The sequence below is a fragment of the Chinchilla lanigera genome, unplaced genomic scaffold (assembly GCF_000276665.1).
Source record: "Chinchilla lanigera isolate Chin_1 unplaced genomic scaffold, ChiLan1.0 scaffold00068, whole genome shotgun sequence".
Lineage (NCBI taxonomy): Eukaryota > Metazoa > Chordata > Mammalia > Rodentia > Chinchillidae > Chinchilla > Chinchilla lanigera.
In genome coordinates, this window is record NW_004955469.1 from 10,695,729 (window position 1) to 10,717,353 (window position 21,625).

Consider the following 21,625-nt stretch of genomic DNA (forward strand, 5'->3'; position numbering starts at 1 on the left):
AAAAAAAAAAAAAAAAAAGAAAGAAAAGAAAATGGGAAAGCATATAAAAAGCATATTTAGAAAAAATATTAAGTTATTATTTATTAAAAATTGAATTATCTTTTATCAGATTCCATTTCTACCCTTTATACTTGATTTTGGAAAAGAATGAAATTGGTATTCAACAAACCAAACATAACTATTCTCTCTCAAAGCTGAACCATATACCTAGTGAGACAAATCAGAGGCGAAGGTGAAAGGGAGATGGCAGTAGCTTTTTGTATAGTCCTTACAGTGGTAAATATTCTACAGAACTGAAAACTACACCTTAGACAACCTTGGTCCTGTCATTGTTGTTTGATTTACAAGCATTATTTATAATCTTCTGAAATAGAAATTAGTTTTTCAAAAGACAGTATTCTATTTTTAAAAGGCAAGTCATAGCTATCTTTTGTTGTAGATGATGATCTAATTCAAGATTTCTTATGGATGGACTGCTGCTGTAAAATTGCAGACAAGGTAAATTCAGTATCAAGATGATCATTAACCAGCATTTATTATGTTACTAGACCTTTAAGTTATCTTTTTTTGTTGAAAACAAGATTCAATATATACTTGATACCTTTTGATCAGGATTACTGTTCTGTATTCTTTCTTCAGAATTATTGGTTTTAATCAAATTGTGGGAAAAAAACTATTCTGAGATTCACCCCACTAAGGAAATCTCTTGTATATTTTAATATTTTGTGAGTAATTCAAATAAAACAAATGCCAGTAACATGTTCTTTATTTAGAAACTAGAAAAAGAATGTCTAAACTAAGAGCACTGATATTTCTATGGGGTTTTTTTGTAGGCACAAATTACAATATTTGTTTCTTGTGCTTTTCTGTTTTGTTTTTTGGGTTTTGGTTGGTTTGTTTGAAATAGCACCTGACTGTGAAGTTCAGGCTGACCTTGAACTCACTATGTTGCTCAGGTTGGTCTCAAACTCTTGGTGACCTTCCTACCTTAACCTTCCAAGTGCTAGAATTACAGGCATGCACCACCATGCCAGCACTGTACTTTTTGAGTTAGCCAAATAGCTGAAATTCAGCTAAATTGGGCATGGTAGCACACACCTCTAATCTCAGCACTAGAGAGGCTGAGGCAGGAGGATCACTGAGAATTTGAGGCCAGCCTGGGGTACAAGGTAAGTTCAAGGCCAGCCTGAACTGCATAGTGAGACCCTATCTCAAAAAGACCAGGAAAACCCACACACACACAAAATTCAGCCATTTTAGACTAAGCAGTCATATAGAAAGTTCACCATAACATCACTTTTCACTTAAAATATAAAAACTAACAGAAAAAGGAATGATCAAAAGCCTAGCTTATGGAGCCAGGAAGATAGCTCAGTGGCACAGCACCTGCCTGGCAAGTGTGAGGTCCCACTAAGTTGGTATTGAACATTTTGTCATACTTAAAATGACAAAACTAAAGGATTTTAGCTAGACATGGTGGCACACAACTGTAATTTCAGCACTCGGGAGGCTGAGGCAGCAAGATCACTGCAAGTCTGAGGCCAGCTTGGGCTACATAGTGAGTTCAAAGCCAGCCTAAATTGCATAACAAGACCCTGTCTCAAAAAAACCCAAACAAAACAAGAAAACAGTTATTGACTTATGGTCATTCTTGATTGTTTCAAACCTTATCTTAAAACTGGATTATTAAAAAAAAAAAAACAAAAAAAACTGGGTTATTTTGCAGCAAATCCCAGACATTATAACATTATGCCCATAAATATTTCTTAATGTATTGCTAAAATATAAAGGCTCTTTTAAAATATAATCACAATGTCACTAATTTTTTTTAAATGAACAGTAAGGCTTTAATATGAAATATCCTGTTTCTGTAGAGTTGTGATTTTTAAATGCTACAGTTTTAAGAGCATTAATGTCATTAGACAGCAGGGGGCAATGTTTGAAAAGTAACTAAAGAAGAGTACTGTATCTTAACGCTGTTTCAGGAATCCTTTACTGGAAGTTGTGAAATTTTCCAGTCACATTGGTATCCCATCCTGTGACTATAGGATGAGTAAATATTTTATGAGAAAGAAAATAATAACTAATAGTACAATTTATTTCTAATTTCAACAGACCTTGGCATGTGTTCTAATAACAGGCTAACTGTATATCTTTCTAATAATATATCTAAACTGTGTTTTCCCCATGCAAATAAAACCATGTTATTCTAATTTCTGAAGTTATTTAGAAGCAGTTTATAAAGGTGATTTTTAAAAGTGAGTATATAAAGAAGAAAAGAAAAAAAAAGGGCATATAGAGCCAGGCTCACATGCCTGTAATCCCAGCTACTCAGGAAGCTGAAGCAGGAAGATAACAAGTATGAAGTCAGTCAGCCTGGGCAACTTAGAGAGATCCTCTTTCAAAATGAAATGAAATGAGGACTTGGTGTAGGTAGCTCAGTGGTACAGTGCTTGCCTAGCAAGGACAAGGCCCTGGGTTCAGTCCCTAGTATGGTATGTGTGTAAGTATAGAAAAGTGATGGCAAACCTTTTAGAGACCAAGTGCCAAACTGTACCCCAAAGTCCACTTACTTATTATAAAGTGCCAACACTGGAATGAAAACTGAGGTTTTAGTTTAGAAAAAAAACCTCACATTAACACAATAGAAAAACACAATAACGTGTTCCTTTTGGTTTACCACTACTGGTGTAGGAGCTGGGGTACAGCATGTGGTTAGTATGTATAAAGTCCTGGGTATAATCTCCAGCACATAAAAAAAAAAAAAGTGAGTATGCCTGGGCATGGTGGCATATGCCTGTAGTCTGAGCATTTAGGAGGCTGAGGTGGGAGGATCACATGAGCCCAGGAGGTCCAGACAAGCCTTAGTCAAAATATCTGCACCCTGCTAAAAAAGAAAACAAGAATATGGATGTCTGTAACTATAAGGGTTTAGAGGAAAGTTTATGTATATGTATACACATACCCAAAGATACCAAGCAAATACTGCATATACGAATTTAAATGAAGGATGTATGATTATTCATTTTACTGTTATTTCAACTTTCTGTAAGTTTGACATTTAAGGTTTACAAGTGAGGTTTTAAACTTTATAGGCTATAATAAAATGTAGGAGTCCATCTAATCAATTTTAATCATAATGATCAATAACTATTTCTAACTACATGGATTAATTATAGGAAATACAAAATAATTCTATGGGTGATTTTGTCATAAGGATAAATAATCTTTTATTCTAGTTTATTCATCAGAAAACTTTAAAATAATTGTATTAAATGCAGTTTTATTTATGAAAGCAAAACATTAATTTTCTAACTTTTTTCTTATAGTATCTTTTGGCTATGACCTTTGTTTATTTCAAGAGAGCTAAATTTACTATACATGAGCATACCAGGATAAATTTCTTTGTTGCTTTGTAAGTATGCTTTTTTGTTTTGTTTATAATGTGTATAATAATCTTACTTAAAACAGAAGTTATTTAAACTTTATGGATATCTTTGTATAGGTTTTTCTGTATAAAAGCTATACATTTTTTACTTTAATAGGAAAACTTTATGTTCTTTTTGCTGACCTTATCATATTATATGCCTAAGATTTATTGTTCAGTATTCCATTTGAGTTTGTATTACACCTTTTACATTTTTCAGTGTGGTCCCATAAATTATTCGAAATTCTCCTGTTTATGACTTAGACTTTTTCAAAGCCAGAATATTCTTTTTAAATTGAGAGTGAATATAATAAAAATGACAATCACTGTTTACATTGAATAGCCCTTTTACATTGAATAGCTTGGATTGGGGGGTTGTTATAAGAAGGATCTCACTATGTACTGAAAGTGGCCTTGAGTTGGTGTGTAGAATCAGGCTAACCTCAAATTCATGATCCTCCTGCCTCAGCTTCCCAAGTGCTGAAGCTCGAGGCAGGTACCACCAATATGCTTAGCTTGAAAATGTTCTAGACATAGTCTTTGTGGGTCTGTGTTCATAGAACAAAAGTTAAAATTTAAGGCCGGGGGTATAGCTCATCAGTGCAGTACCTGCCTGGCAAGAGTGAGGTCCTGAGTTCGATTCCTGGTAACAAAAAAAGTTATTTATATTTAATACTTCTAGTATCTACTGATCTATCTAGTACTAATTTTACTAAATGTACACAACTGTGACAAAGGAATATAGTTTTCTGCTAACTTTACACTATTTCATCTTAGCATTATAATCTGTTAAATGGTTTTAATGATACGATTTTCTAATCTATAGGTTAGAATTCAACTAGAAGAAATATAATTTAAGAATATATATTGGAGGCTGGCAGGAAAGCTCAGTGGCAGAGTGCTTATCTAGTATATGTGGGACTTTGGACTTAATCTCAGCACCCAAAAGAAAATAATAATAATAATGTACTTGGTTTTTTACCCTGTACCTGGATATAATGTTGCAGTTGAGAATGTAGCAGGAATAAAATTTTAAAGAAATAGGATTTGAAAAAACTGACTTTTGCACTTATTAAAGGGATATTTTCTAGTAATAGGGAAAAATGAACTAATTTTAAAATTTGGTGATGATTGCTAAATTGGAAGAATGTAATAGTATTAGCTAATACTAAGTATTAAATGGTAGGTACCACAAAAGCTTTATATACTAATACATCTACTCTAGCCCATGAAATAAATTTTTATTATCCCATTTTACAGATGAGAAAACCAAGACTTGTAAAGATTAGGTGCCTTCCAAAATCACAAAAGTTAGTAAGAACAGAGCTGAGATGCAGATTCAGGTGTGACTGAATTCAACTACTGACACTAAGTTAAATTGCTGTTTACATGTCTCAGTATTATATCTGTATGTTGATGTAATATCTATTTTATACAGTTTTTACCTCCCTAAGGATTTAAAACAGACTAAAAGAAACTTTAGTTTTTTTGTTGTTTTGTTTTTTTAGATATAGGGTCTCACTATGTAGTCCAGGCTAGCCTTCATCTTACTATGTAACCCAGGCTGACCTCAAACTTGTGGCAATTCTCTTGCCTCAGTCTCCTGAATACTGGAATTACAGGTGTGTGCCACCATGCCTGGCAGGAAACTTTAGTTTAAATCTTCTTAGGAGCTTGAAATTAGATTTATTTCACTTGTTTTTTTAAAGTTATTACCATTAAAGCATTATCCATCTTATACTATGTGGTAGTCTGTAAGATTGTATTGTATTGTATGTTGTATTTTAAGCTATTTAAAATAACATGAGTTATGATTTCCATTCTATTTTTTATCATACTTTCTGTATGACCTGATTCAGTAGGTCTTCTCATTACTTTCTGTTAGCCGTAGTTCTTTTTTGTTTTGTTTTGTTCTGTTTTGTTTTGAGACAGGGTCTCACTACGTAGTTCAGGCTGGTCTTGAATTCACTGTATAGTTCAGGTTGGCCTTAAACTCACAGAGGTCCTCCTGCCTCAGCCTTCCAAATGATGGGGATTACAGAAATGCACCGCCACACCTGGCTCTATGTCATCTTGTAATATTTCCTTTCTATATATTCTCATAACACTCTGAACTTATATTATTGTCCTTCCATATTCTCTTTTACATTAGTTTCATACTCATTTGCCTTCTCTATTTAACTATAGGCCCCTTAAGAACAAAGACCATATATCTTACTTTTCTTTCACCTTTCAATGACTAACATAGGAGGTTCTTAATTCTTATTTGAATAAATATAATTATTGGGCAAAAGAAATGGGCTCTGCACAAAGAAAATCATTTCAAATTAGAGAATAACTTCCATATATATGCCAAAGATATTTTGTCACATTGAGCTTAAAGAATTATTAGTCTAGAGTAGAATCATGAAGCTGGGTGTGGTGGCACATGCCTATAATAGCAGCATTTAGGAGGCTGAGGCAGGAGGATTACAGTGAGTTTGAGGCCAGCCTTAATTATGTAGCCAGACCCTTTCTCAAAAAACCAAACAAGCAAGCAAACAAACAAAAAATAGAGTAAAATCATGATGCGATATAGCACCATAGTATATTACAGATTTTTCATAGTTTAGTCAGCAAGTGTGTGTGGAGCCAAACTCTAGCTCCATCTACCCTTTGCTAAGAGCTAACAGAAAAACCAGAGTAAAAACTACTGTATGTAATTTCACAGGGGACATGAGTTGACTCATATAATGAATGGGTTTAACATCATACTTTATAATAAGGTAATATTAAAATATGTGTAACTGTGTTAAGGGAGAATAAAATAATGTGTAGGTTTTCATTTTATATTACTGTAACTTTATGAATATTCACATGGTTAAAAAGTACAAAGAAGGTATATAATTAAAAACAAGTCTTCTATCTCATATCTTGGCCCCCTTTCTCAAGAACAAATTAAGTTTCATGAGAATTTGTCTAGAAATAATTTTCTGTATATGAACTTGTGTGTTATGTATTAAAATAAGTATACCCATCCTTCTGTGCTTTTCATTTTCTTAATGTAAAATATATACAAAGTGTTTGGACTATGGCTGTGTGTGTGTGAAAGAACAAAAGCAAAATTATGGTAATACATACCATGACAGCTTAAGAATGGAACGTTAAGCATTGGGGGTGTAGCTCAGTGGTGGAGCTCTTGCCTAGCAAGCCCCAGACCTTGGGTTCCACCCACTACCACACACAGAAAAAAAGAATTTTACCTTTAGTTTCACAATCAGAATCTCCTTTCCACAATATACACTTTCTTACTTTCCTTTACTCTGTGTATATGTCTCAAAATAATGCATGATTTTTCTTGTTTTTAGCTCTGGTAAAATGTGTGTGCTAGTCTTTGGTGACTTCCTTCTTTTGCTTTATAATGTTATGATTTTCAGATTCCTTTATATTGCTATATGTATCTGAAGTCTCTTCATTTTTACAGCTAAATAATATTTCAGTGTTGCTTATATATTTGTGTTTTTTCCCTACCATCTTAAATGGTTTCTTTTTGTCCTATTTTTCTGTCTTCTTTCTCCTCCATTTCATCTTTTTACTGAAGTGTTTTTTTCTTGTTTCACATCTTTTTTCCTGTACTTCTTTGCAACTTATGCCATCTATGCCTTTTAGCAATTGTATAGGTATTTTTATTATAAGAAGCTTAAGCATTTTAACTGTAATCACTTTGATCCAACTTATATTATCTTGTTTTGCAATTCTATAATTATACCTGATGCCCTCCAATAAATTAGGAATTTTAGGAATTATTATTGTTTATATACTTAATATTTGTTTAGATTTACGCACGTATCTTTACCATTTCTTCTTGTTTTTTGTTTTTTTTGGTTTTTCTCCGGTACCGGGAACCGAACTCACGACCTTGCGCTTGCCAGGCAGGCGCTTTTGCCGCTGAGCTAAACCCCCAGCCCCTACCATTCCTTCTTATACCATATTGATCCATTTGGGATTTTTTGCCTTCCTTTCTGGCTAATTTGAACACCTCTTCTTCTGCATTGTTGGCGTGAGTTTCTTCTTTATGTCCTACTTGAGATTTGATGGGCTTCCTGGGCTTGAAGATAGTTATCTTTTTTAAAAGATAGTTATCTTTCAACAGACAACTCTTGGAAGATTTTAGCCACAATCTCTTCAAATATTCCTCTTCCCCATCTCCTCCGCTACTCCCTTTTGAAACCATTTAAATATGTTATACCTCACTCTGTCTCCCATGTCACTTATCTTTGACATTTTGTTTGTTTCTCTGGACTATACTTTGGATAATTTTTTTTTATTTACTAATTTTATCTTCATGTGTCTAGTATGCTAATTTCATTATAAAATTTTTGGTTTTTACATGTCCTTCCCCACAACCTGTACTGGGGATTGAACTGAGGGCTTTTACACTTAGCTACATCCCCAGCCTTTAAGACATGGCCAAGTTTGAACTTGCAATCCTTCCTTCCTCAGCCTCCCAGAGTGCTGGAATTACAGGTGTGTGGTACCACACCTTGCTCTTATTTTGTAATTTTTCAAATGCACTTGTCCCCTTATATTATCAAGGTAATTTTAATTTTTTACACATATGAGACAGTTATTTTTATATTGTCTGTTAATTCCAGTGTCTTCAGACTCCATAGTCTGTTTCTGCTCAAGATGCCTTGTTCCTTGTATATTTTGTAATATTTTGTTGTAAATTACCCATTTTTCCTGGAAACTTGTCTGTGGGGGGTTTGTATGATTTCTGAAGGGAAATCTGTTCCATCCTGACCTTCATTCCTGTTTTTTAATCACTGGTTTGTGGTGTACCTTGGTATAATTTTCTTCGCATTTCTTCAGCTTTGGGGTCCATTTATCTCCTTTTTAGATTTATGATTTTTATCAAATTTTGAATTTTTATTTTGGGTACTGGAAATCCAAACTCAGGACCTCACACTTGCCAGGCAGGTGCTATACCACTGAGCTAAATCCCTAGCTCCAAATTTTGAAATTTTTAGCCATTATCTTCAAATGTTTTTCTGCCCACCTGCCATCTTCAAGAGACTCCACTTTCACCTTTATTAGATTTTTCAAAGTTATCCCACACCTATCTATGGTCTGTTCATAATTTTAATTTTTCTGTGTGTTTCATTTTAGATAGTTTCTATTGCTGTGCCTTCAATTCACAATTCTTTTCTTTTGCATTGTTTAATCTGTTATCTCATTTAGTGTATTTTTCATTGTATATGCTAGTTTTTCTCTCTAGAAGGACATTTTTAGTTGCCTACTTTTCTGAGTATGTGGAATATTTATGACTATTTTAATATCCTTAGGTGTGTGAATTTGGACTGGTCTTGGTGGGGATTTTTTCTTATTATGGTTTGTGTTTTCTTCTATACATGCCTCATTCCCCTCAAGTATTCTGCAAAATAATGATTCTCATATGTGTATAAGGAAACTGCCTGAGTATACAGAAAAAGAATAAGAAAAGACCAGGGGGAACAGTGTCTTCTTTACATTCATTCTCAGAGGGCTGGAGGAAATAGTTTTTTTCACAGTCAGACTGAAGACATGGAGAAAAGTATTCCAGACGGTCTTGCCTTAGCAATGGGGGGGTTATTAGCCCAGAATGAACCTTGCTATAGATCCACCTAAGAAATCTTATACTCATTGCCTGAAGAACTAGATTGTTTCCTAATTACTGCCTCCCAGAACAAAGCTCAACATTTATAGGGATACAAAACTACCCAAAATTCAACAAACTAAAGTTCACCATATCTCTATGTTTGTTGTACATTTCTTTATGAGCAAGGCTGAACATCTTTTGTGTTTATATGCCATTTGTATTTCTATTTTGGTTGCCATTCTTGTTCGTACTCATTTGTTTTTTGGATTGTTGGTCCTCTTTGTTAGGTATCTGGCTAATACAGTTGAAGAAGATGAAGAAGAATCCAAATATGAAATTTTTCCGTGGGCTTTAGGGAAAAACTGGAGAAAATTATTCCCTAATTTCTTAAAGTTAAGGGACCAGCTCTGGGATAGAATTGACTATAGGGCTATTGTAAGCAGGCGGTGCTGTGAGGAGGTAAGGATTTAAAAATATTTCATTTATGTAGTCTTTGTCTTTTGTTTATCTAATTTTCCTTGTTTTTTAATGTGCTTCAGATGCTTCTTCCTTTCTTGTATATATAACGATAGGTCATTAACACTGCTTATTACTGTAAGTACACCTTGTGTATTACAATATTGTTATTTGAATTTTATACCACACTAATTAAAAATTGTCATTTGTTTTTCAGAGCAGGCTACTTCTGCAGTGAGTATTTTTATGTTAGTGTGCCTTTCCTATCTGAAAGATCACCAGTATATTGGTAAAGAATGGCTTAGACATACCAAAATATCTTACTGAAGGTTGTAACAGTTTCCACTAAAGTATAAGAAATTCCAAATTATTAAGATTGAAATACAACATAGTATATAATTTAAATAAATTACAGCCCAGATGTGCTGCCTCACATAGCATTTGGCAGGCTGAGGCAGGAAGATTGCCATGAGTTTGAGGCCAGCCTGCATTACATAGTTCAAGGTCATCCTGAATTATATAGCAATACACTGTTTCAAAAAAGCAAAACTAACTCAGGTGGCTGAGGCAGGAGGATCGTGGCAAGTTCAAGACCTGTTGAGGGTACAAAGTGAACTCAAGGCCAGCCTGAACTGCACAGTGAGATCCTGTCTCAAAAAAAAAAAAAGCAAAAATAAATAAACAAATAAATTTATATATGTTTGAAAACCATACTACTTTTCACAAATGTCTTAGTTACTTTTCTCATTGCTGAGACAAAATACCTGACAACCTAAAGTTAAAGAAAAAAAGGTTCATTTACCTCACATTTTATAGAGGTTTCAGTCCATTATCAACTGGTTCCAAGGCAGTTAAGCATGGCAGAGAGGCATTGCAGAGGAGAAACAGTTCATAGCAGGCAGAAGGTAGCAAAACAATCAAGGGACCTTAAGAGCATCTTTTTGCCCCTTTTATCTTATCCAGGCTACTCAGGGCAGGTAGCACTCACACTCCTTAATCCTAGTACCCTTAAGCCTAGCCTTGCACCATGAATCAGTCCCAGTGTCACACACTCTAGATCCAGCCACCTCTGAAAAAGCCCCACCAAGGGGCTGGGGGTGTAGCTCAGCAGCACAGCGCCTGCTTGGCAAGCATGAGGTCATGAGTTTGATTCCCAGTACCAAAAAAAAAAAGAAAAAGAAAAATGAGAAAGCCCCATCTATAGCCACATGAGGCTTTGGGGGGAACATCTAAACACAAGCCATAACAACACAGACTACATTAAATAAGTTTCCTTAGTGTCAGATTTTTTAGGGGGGCAGATTTTATTAAGAGAAACCAGGAAGACACAAAAAATTTAAAAATCAGTTATTTTATCAAATACTTGGGGGTTTTGTTTTGTTTTCTGGTTTTTGAGACAAGGTTTCACTATGTAGTTCAGGTTGGCATTATATTCACTATGTAGCCCAGCCTGGCCTTGAACTTACAGAGAGCCTCCTGTCTCAGCTTCTTGAGTGCTATGATTACAGATGTGCCTCACCACACCAAGCACTGTTCTGGTTTTTAATAATGCTTCAAACTAAATAAAAATGCTAGCAAAATTAAATGGAAAGCAGTGATCACTGTAAACTCTTGTACTAATTCAAAAATATTGACAAATATGCCTAGGTCTGTAAGTGAAAATCCTATCTAGTTAAATAACTCCAAGCCAAAGAAGCCAATTAATGGATCTATGTCAAACCTGAATGAAGACATAAGTGGTAGGTCACAGGATTCTGCCCAGGACTAACCTTGTGAATTATATTAATAGGATGAAGACATACCAAACATGTATATTTATAGACTAAATTTTATCAGAATTTTTGACTCCTAGGAGAAATGTAAGTTTTCAGAAATAACTTAGAAGACTACCCAGCAAGCCAAGCCTGTTCAAGATTAAGTTCAATAGCCAGATGTGGTAGTGCATGCCTGTAAAAGCAATACACAGGAGGCTGAGGCAGGAGGATTGTCCGTGAGTTCACAGCCAGCCTGGGCTACATAGTGAACTCAAGGCCAGCTTGAACTACACAGTGAAACCCTGTCTCAAAAAAAGAAAAAAAAAGATTAAATTCAATAGGAAAAGATGAAAAGTTGGCATACGAGTCCCCCTCAAATTAACAGATCCTCATTACTTGTTTTTTTGGTTTTTGGTTATTTTCCAATACCGGGAATCAAACTCATGACCTCACACTTGCCAGGCAGGTGAGCTGTACCACTGAGCTAAATCCCCAGCCCCAGATCCTCATTACTTAAACTAGACTTATTCCCATTACAGAGCACTAAAAGAGTCCTAGTGTTTTGTTTATTTGGTTTGGTTTTTTTTTTTTAATTTTTGTCACTACCTCCCCCAGATCAAGACTGGATGATTTGTACACCTGTTGCCATCTTTAGAAGTGACAGGGCCATTTTTGAACATTTTTAACTTCTTCTAAGTAAAAGATTAAAGCTGTGGGATACTCAGATAAGGTCATAGTCAGATACTCAGATAAGGTCATAGTGTGGCACCAGAAGCAGGACTCCATGACTGGCAGTAGCACACCTCATGGTAGACTGCCCACACACTGTCTCAAGTACAGTGACTAGCAGCATCTCAACTGCAGCCATGTCCATATGTGCTATTAGCACTAGAATTTCCTCAGCTGCTGGCACCAGACTATAAAGAGCCAAAGACAATGGTATGACTTGATTAGTGTGAATGTGAAAGACAAAAAAAAAACCGAAAAGGTGTAGGCAGCTGAAAAGTTAGTTATATAATGGAACTTAGAGGAAAATGTAGATTTAGGCTGCAGAAAAGAGGAACCAATCATGAGGCTATAAAGTATTGCACCTGCTTCTGCATACCATACTTGAAGAGCATTGACCAACAACTGTATACCTAGAGAAGGGCAGCTAGAATAGTGCAGGGTCTCAAGAAAGCTGTCACAGTATGACTAGGAGACCTTTCCTTTCTACCTGTGTAAAGCAATATCTAGCTTAACTGAATAGGATTGAAGACTCAGGAAGCTCACTGACTCTCACTCCCCATTCCTGCCTCCCCTTAAAAGATTGCAGAGAAAATTCAGCAGGGAGCAAGGCACAACAGCACATGCCTCCCTGCTCCTGGGCTTATGGGCATCTGAGGTAGGAGGATCATAAGTTCAACGTCAGCCTGGCATGGTGGTGCACACCGGTAGCCAAGCCTGGCACTCAGGAGGCTGATACAGAAGAATGGCTATGAGTTTGAGGCCAGCCTGGGCTACACAGTGAGTTCAAGGCCAGCCTGAGCCGAACAGTGAGACTCTTATCTAAAATAACAATAATAATAATAATAATAGTAATTTAATAAGTTTGAGGCCAGAAAAATTTTAAAAGTGTAGCTTAGTGATACGGTGCTTCCTTGCATCATAAGGTGCTGAGATTAGTCCCCAGTGAAAGTGTTCAGAGTTGCTCAATAGCAGAAGCAGCACTGAAGACAGAAATAAAGCCTGGGGCAAAAAAAATTAGAGAAAGCCTTCTATAGGAGAATCAGAAGTTCAATTTGAAGCATGATAAGTTTGAAATATCAGACAATGAAATAAGAACAGGCAATTTTATATGGATTGGGAGATATCTATTAGCTACCCCTGTCAAAGCTGGGACAACTGACTATGCAAAGAAGAATAAAATTGGGCCTCTACTTTATATTATATGTAAATTTAACCCAAAATGGATCAAAGACTTAAATGTAAGAGTTAAAACTAAAATTTTTAGAAGAAAACAGATCTTTATGACTTTGTTAGGTCTCTTAAATATGATACCAAAAGTACAAGCAACAAAAGAATATATGGACTAAATGGATGTTATCAAAATTTTAAACTTCAAGGCAGGCATAGAGCTACATGCCTATAATCCCAACATTTGGGAGGCTAAGGCAGAATGATTACTGCAAGTTTGAATCCAGCCTGCACTACAAAGTGAGTTCAAGGTCAGCCTAGACTACATAGAGAAACCCTGTCCCAAAACAAAACAGAACAAAGCAAAACCTTCAAACAAAACCAACCTTCAAACATACCAAGTGAAATGAGAATTCATAAAAAGGGAGAAAGCTTTGCAAATCATCTATTTGATAAAGAACTTGTATCTAGAATATGTAAACAGGTCTTTCAGTGATTAAAACAGCTAAAAATTGGGCAAAAGATCTGAACAGAAATTTCACCAAAGGTGTTCTACCTCATTAGCCATCAGGGCACTACAGATCAAAACCACCATGAAGCTAGGCCTGGTGGCTCACGCCTGTAATCCTAGCACTCAGGAGGCTGAAGCAGGAGGATCGTTGTGAGTTCCCGGCCAGCCTGGGCTACAAAGTGAGCTCAAGGCCAGCCTGAACTGTACAGCAAGTCCTGCCTCAAGAAGACAAAAATAAATAAAACAAACAAAAAACAAATGAATAAGATCAGTAATTTTAAAAAAACCAATGTATTACTTCACACCCACTATGTTGTCTATGAATAAAAAGATAATGACAAAAATCTTGGGGAAGATGTAGAAACATTGAAACCCTTACACACTTTTGATAGGAATGTAAAGTGCTATAGTGGATTTGAATAAAAGTCTGATGGTTCTTAAAAATTATTATATAAAGTCACCATGTGATCCAGGAATTTTCTTTGCTATATACCCAAAAGAAATGAAAACTATGTTCACATAAAAACTTGTACCCAAATGTTCATGGCATTGTTACTTGTAAAGCCAGAAGTGGAAACAATTTAAATGTCTGTCGGCTGATAAATAGATAAGCAAAATATTTAATGAACTATTTTTTGAAAGTTAAGTACCAATTAGTTAAGTATCAATAAATTAAGTATCAACAAAGTACCAGTGTAAGCTCTGATGAACCTTGAAAACAAATTAAGTGAAAGAAGCCAGTTGCAAGGAACCACCTATGTATGATCCCATTTATAAAAGTTGTATAGAATGGACAATCTATAAAAAGACAAAGTAGGTTATTGCTGGGTGTCGTGGTGCACATCTATAATCCCAGCACTCTGGAGGCTGAGGCAGGAGGAGGGGTGAGTTCAAGGCCAGCCTGAACTATGTAGTGAAACCCTGTTCCAAAAAAAGTAGATTATTGGCTACTAGGGACTGAAGACAGGGAAGAATGGGACTGGTTTATTTTTGGGGTGATGAAAATGCTCTAAAATTGATTATGATAATTTTATATAATTCTGGGTCGTTACTTAATTGTACATTTCAAATAGATGAATTGTATGATCTTTGAATTATATCTCAATGAATCTGTTTATAGAAGTAGTACTTCTCACTATAATTCTGTATTTCCTTTCTCAGTTCATTTTTATCATAGCATTTAAGAAACATGTAATATACTCTTTTTACATATTTATCCACCTGTTATCTTCTATTTTCTCCCTCTAAAATATAAACTCTGTCTGGGGACATAGCTCAGTCTAGCTGTGTGCAAGGCCCTCACTTTAATCTCAGCACTGGTAAAATTTTATATATATATATATATATATATATACACACACACACACACACATATTTATATATGTATATACACTTTTATATGTATATATGTTTTATATATGTATATTTTTATGTACATATATGTAGTTTTTAATATATTTCTTCTGGTTTTTGAGACAGGGTCTTAATATTGCCCAGTCAGGCCTAAAACCCTTGGGCTAAAGGGATCCTTATTCCTCAGACTCCTCATTTTATACAAAACTATGTAAATTTATATATTTATATATATATATATATATTTTTTTTTTTCCCCCAAGAGGGCATAGTCTTTATTGTGTTCTTATTGTATCACCAGTGCCTAGAACAGGGTCCAGCACAGTGAGTACTCAGAAATATTTGTTAATGGATAGAATACCTGAAACTTAAGACTTGCAATTCTTTTTCATACCTTCTTATTCACGAAGCATAAAAAATTCTTCACTGTGCTCACTATTTGCCCTGTCCCTTACCACAGGGCAGCAAGATGAGCTGCTGCTTTTCCAACTAGGTACATTTGAAACATATTAGTATATTGAAAGGCAATTACTGAGTAAATTTTTATTCTGTAAGTATTTGACAGCTGGTTTATGAATAACATTAAGCTCAGTGTTGGGGATGGGGAGGTTATTATAAAAATAATTACATTAGCTCTGTCGATGTTTATTAAAGTAGCAGATAAATTATGTTAGAAATTCAGTTTAAGTGTTTTTTTGTTTTGTTTTTTGAGAAAGTGTCTCTCTTTGTAGTGGAGGCTGGCCTTGAACTCGCTGTGTACCCCAGGCTGGCCTCAAGTGGTCCTCCTGTCTCAGCCTCCTGAGTGTTGGGATTACAGGCTAGTCAAGCATTTTATTCATTTGTTTTTTTTTAAATTTTTTTCTTGGCTGAGTGTGATGGTACATGCCTGTAATCCCAGGACTCAGGAGGCTGAGGCAGGAGGACTGCTGCAAGTTTGAGGCCAGCCTGGGCTATGTAGTGAATTCAAGGCCAGCCTAAGCTACACAGTCAGACCCTGTCTCAGAAGACAAAAACTAAAACAAATTTTTTTCTAATTTTTATTTTTTTGTGGTCCAGAATTTTATTTTTTAATAGTGTGTTTGTAGTACAAATAGTATGTTTGTATTTTTAATAGTATAATTTGTAGTACACAATGATGACAATCATTGTGAGGAGTTGGTAGAAGTACATAACATTTTAATTCTTTTTATATTCTCCCCTTGGTCCCCTTTTTATTTGCAGAAGACTAACGCTGTTTCCTATCCTGAAACTTTTATTTTGCTCTTTTGTTTTCTTCTCTTTTTTTTTTGAGACAGGGTCTTGATATGTATCCCAGGCTGGCCTTGAACTTGCCATGATCCTCCTGCGTCAACCTTCTGAGTGCCGAAATTATAGACATGCATCACCGCATCCAACTATTACATGTTTTTAGTTGAAAATTTATTTGAAGGATTTAAGAAATGGACTATAAAATAAATTTAGTCTTAAAATATACTCTATAGGCTGGAGATATAGTGCAGCAGGCACAAGTACCTGCCTGGCAAGTGCAAGGTGCTGAGTTCGACTCTTAGTACCCCCCCTCAAAAATATATATATACGTACACTTTTAAAATGTAGCACAGGGGCTGGTGTCTATGTAGTTCAATGGTAGAGCATTTGCCAAGTATGCATAACAGTGTGGTTCTAAGCACAGGACTGGTAAAAAAAATAGCGTTCTTTATTCCATTATCTTGGGAGAAGTCATAGTAACCCTATTTTCTCAAGGAGCTTGTTTAACAAGTCTAAATTTTTCAAATTTTAATAGGAAAGTTTCCTAATCCCCAAAATTGAGCTGCTCTGCCTTGTCCCTCCAAGGGCCACTAATATACCTCTTAAACTTTAAGGGTTTTGAAACACTTGGAAAAAATCACTGGTCTAGGCAAATAATAAGGCTCTGTGTAGCCCTTAAATGTTATAATTCTCATTCACTTTGGGTTTTAAGTAACTGCAACTAAATATTTTTGCTAGACTGCACAGAAGTTTTAGACTTCATGAAATCAGCACAAGGTACATTTTCTATGCTTTGATTTCTTAAATAACTGTCACTTCCCTGATACTAATATCTGGTAAGGATTTTACCCATGTATGTCATCTAATCTTCAGAACAGTTTGTCGTATATAGCATCACTATTTTAGAGATAAAGAATCTGAGCCGGGGCTGGGGATTTAGCTCAGTGGCAAAAGCGCTTGCCTGGCAAATGCAAGGTCGTGAGTTCGGTTCCTGGTACCAGAGAAAAACCAAAAACTAAAAAAAAAAAAAAAAAAAAAGAATCTGAGCCTTGGGGCTGGGGATTTAGCTCAGCGGCAAAGCGCCTGCCTGGCAAGCGCAAGGTCGTGAGTTTGGTTCCCGGTACCGGAGAAAAACAAAAACAAAAACAAAAACAAAAAAAAAGAATCTGAGCCTCACAAAGCTTAAATGACTTGCTCAGTAGCATACAGCTACTAGTGGCAAAGCCACGATAAGAAACTAAATCTATCCCAAATCTAAAATCAGTCTTATAAAACAATTCCTGAGATCCAGGTATGGTGGCACATGCCTGTAGTCCCAGCACTTGGGAGGCTGAGTCAGGAGGGTTGCTGTGAGATCAACACCAACATGAACTACATAGTGAAACCCTGCCTCAGAAAGAAAGAATCACATCCTCTTTTGAGCCAACTATCTTTCCTATGATTGAAATATTCCTTTTTATTTTGCTTTTTTTGAGACTGGGTCTCACTCTGTAATTCAGGCTTGTTTTAAACTCATTATGTAGCCCTGGCTGGCCTCAAACTCATAGTGATCTTCCTGCCTTAGCCTCCCCAGTGCTATGAGTACAGGCATGCACCACCACACCTGGTCAGAATTTTTTTAAAATAAACATCCTAAAAACTTGCAAGTTTGCTTCATTCTATTTCCTGTTTGAAATAATTTACTTTGTCAATTATTGTCTTAATGATTCAAGCAATCAGTAGCTTTACAGTAATGTCTTATCTGGAGATGTTTTGTTATTGTTGTCTAAATTGGTGAGTTAGATCTCACATTAAGAAACAGCTTTTTTTTTTTTTTTTTTGGTCTTTTTTGAGACAAGGTCTTGCTATGCAGTTCAGGCTGGCCTTGAGCTCACTTGGTTGCCCAGGCTGGTCTTGAACTCACAAAGATCCTCATGCCTCAGCCTCCTGAGTGCTGGGATTACATGCACCACCACACCTGGCCCAGAAACAGCTTTTCTGAGTTATAATTGTTGCTCTTAATTTTACTAGAATCTAAAAGTGAGCTTTCCATTATAGGTCATGGCCATTGCACCAACACATTATATTTGGCAACGAGAGCGTTCTGTACATCACAGTGGAGCTATCAGAAACTACAACAGAGAGCAAGTTCAGCTGCCCCGGGGACCTAGTGCCACGCCAGTAGATTGCTCACTCTGCGGTAAAAAAGGAAGATACGTTAGACTCGGATTGTCTTCATCATCATCTTCATGCAGTGACATGGGAGAGCTGATGGAAAAACACTCTTGGGAATCCCACAATCCATTATCAATGGACATAATAGGTGACCCTTCTCATTCTTCTAGTTATTCTCAAGGTATGATTTAGTAATAAGACAGAATTAGATTTATGCATGTTATTTATTGAGCTGTAGTCAGTACTTGCAGGCAGGGATACATCATAATTTATACACAAAGCAGGGAATTAAATTAGGATTGAGTTTTCCTCTTTTCAGTTACCACTTTTTGTCTTGTGTGATATCCTACATAAAATAAAAGTTTTATTATGACATGTTAAATTGCAACCTAATACACCATAAGCCTTGAATATTAGAACCTGAACCATTTCTTTGAAATGTTTACTTTATCCAAAAAGAATTTAAAGAAGAAATAAATTTATAATCTCACCATCCAACTACTTGTTTCCTTCTACATACTTACCTATTTCTAACAAAATTGGAACCATCTGTATTAGGCCAGCTTTTTTGCTATGTATCACAAAGCACTTTCTTGTGTCATTATTTAATCTTTGAAAACTTCATTTTTAATCCTGGCATGGTGTAAGTACCATAATTCAGTTGCATATTTCATTTTTGTAGAGATTTAAGTGCTACAAACAGTATATTATTTAGAAAGTAATTTCATTAACTGGAAATACAACCACATCACAATTTTCAAGTTATTTTTATATAGTATTTCTCTGACACTTCCAGATTTGAAGTAATATTAGAATAATGATAATGATCCTTTGTACTTCTTATAAAGCCTTTCTTCCAGATTTCATGCATCTGAAGATAGGACTTCGATTTCTTTTTTTTTTTTTCCTTTTTTTCTGAGACAGGGTCTTGCTGTGTAGTTCAGGCTGGCCTTGAACTCACTACGTAGCCCAGACTGTCCTTGAACTTGCAGCGATCCTCCTGCCTCAGCCTCCCAAGTGCTGGGATTAGAGGCGTGGACCACCACACCTGTCCAGAACTGAGATTTCTTATGGTTCTTTCTAACCTGTCATGAGAAGTTAACAAATCTCATCATGAGTGGTGGCCTGCAACCTATCTATTCAGGAAGCAAGGAGAATCTCATATTCAAGGCTATCTTTTTTTCCTTTTTTTTCTTTCGTTTTTTTGAGACAGGGTTTTTCTATACAGTTCAGGCTAACCTTGAACTCACTTTGTAGCCCATACTAGCCTCAAACTCACAGTGATACTCCTGCCTCAGCCTCTGAGATTACAGGCATGCACCACCACGCCTGGCTGAGGAACATTTTGAGTGAGGTATGGTGGTTCTCGCCTGTAATCCCAGAATTCTGGGAGGCTGAGGCAGGAGGATCAAGAAAATCAAATCAAGAATAGAGCCCAGCCTAGGCAATTTAATCACCTAGGGAGATCCTTTCTCAGAATTTCAAAAAAAAAAAAATGTTTAAAAAGGGCTGAGGATGTAGCTCAGCACTCCTGGGTTCAACCCCTGTAGAAAAGGAAAAGAAGGGAGGGTAGGAGGGTGCGAGGGTGGAAGGAAGGGAGGGAAGGAGGGAATTTAACAAACCTGCATTACTACACAATTTTTACTTACTTTTTGCACTTCTCTATGAGAGTGAAAATGATATTTTTATTTGTATTAGTACATGTTCACAGTATATAATGAATACATTCATCATGGAGAGTTGGTACATATACATAATGTTAGGTAAAAAGGAGGAAAAAACAAAGGCATGAGCTCAACAGGACAGTTTTATTGAGGACAAACCTGAGAGGGACCACTTGGACCAGACCAATAACATTCATACAGACTTCCAGGTCTTTTACATGGTCACGAGTATAAAGGGTGAGCTGTGGAGGGAAAAGTTCAAAATGGCCCATTCAAGGGAGAGAGTTCAGTGGAATGGGGCTGGGACTCCCGCCAGGGACAAGGCTTGAGGAATGAATACAGGAGTGTCAGATGCCTGCCAAGAGCAGGGCTGAAGAATGTGATGGGAGTTATGGGTGTAGCCATGGTCACTGGACCTTAGGAACACCTGATCATACATGGTGTAAAAGCATAGCGGGATGGAAGATGCTTAAAGTGGCCTCCGGTAAGCCAAGGTTGGTGGCGGTTGGACTCCTTCAATTAGCACATCATCATTCGTTTCACATCCCTTTCTTCTCTCCACCCTCCTCCATGAGAGTAACAAGGATTGATGAAAATTTACTAAAGGAGAAACTACCAGTGATGGCGAACCTTTTAGAGCCTTCAGCGATACAAACAGCCTGCTGTGGCGTGCGTGCTGTAGGTCCACCACCACTGCTCTAGACCCTAGAAGGTAGAAGTTATGCCTCAATACCTATCCCTGGACATGGTGATCACTCAACAAATTTGGCTGACAATATAGTTGTTTCTTTTCAACACCTCCAAGCATAATTTCTGTTGTTTCAATAATACATTTGAAGGTAAATGGGGTTAGGGTCCACCCTAGGCTAAATCATAAGGTAGTAATTGGCCTTTTAACATCCCTCCCTTGTCTCCTCGCTCCTATGTTTACATGTTTTGACTCTCATTGTAGCTAAGAATTACTATACATTTAAAATGTCCCAGGGCCGAGGATATAGCTCAGTGGCACAAGCGCCTGCCTGGCAAGCACAAGGTCCAGAGTTCAATTCCTGGTACCAAATAAATAAATAAATAAAATGTTCCAGGCAAGCAGGTGTGATGGTACATGCCTGTCATCCCAGCACTTGGCAGGCTGAGGTAGAAAGATTGCCATGTGTTCAAGGCCAGCGTAGACTAGTCAAGGACAGCCTAAACTACATAGTAAGACCCTGCCTCAAAAAAAAAAAAAAACAAGAAAAAAATATAATAGGCAATACAGTAAGCAATTTATATTCACATTATTTAGTATTCACAGCCAATCATAAGCTGGCCTGGTGGTGCACACCTGTCATCCCAGCACTTGGGAGGCTGAGGCAGGAGGATCACTGTGACATCGAGGCCAGCCTAGACTTTATAGTTAGCTCAAGGCCAGCCTAAACTACATAGAGAGATCCTGTTTAATAAAATAAAAGAAAAACAACCAGAGCCAACAATACAGTAAATACTATTATCTCTGCTGGACAGATAGAGAACCTGAGGTTTAGAGAGGTTAAATAATTTGCCCAA

The 21,625-nt window shown here is 36.4% G+C and overlaps 1 protein-coding gene across 3 annotated transcripts in view; it reads left to right on the forward strand.

The window, feature by feature from the left end:
- Positions 1–21,625, forward strand: part of Spdya (speedy/RINGO cell cycle regulator family member A) — a 57,290-nt gene that overhangs the window by 8,210 nt on the left and 27,455 nt on the right. For all 3 annotated transcript variants that reach the window (XM_005400534.2, XM_005400535.2, XM_013522619.1), the window contains 4 exons: positions 440–498; positions 3,330–3,415; positions 9,332–9,503; positions 18,300–18,597. In XM_005400534.2, the coding sequence (XP_005400591.1) occupies positions 440–498; positions 3,330–3,415; positions 9,332–9,503; positions 18,300–18,597 (615 nt within the window). The remainder of the gene's footprint in view (positions 1–439; positions 499–3,329; positions 3,416–9,331; positions 9,504–18,299; positions 18,598–21,625) is intronic.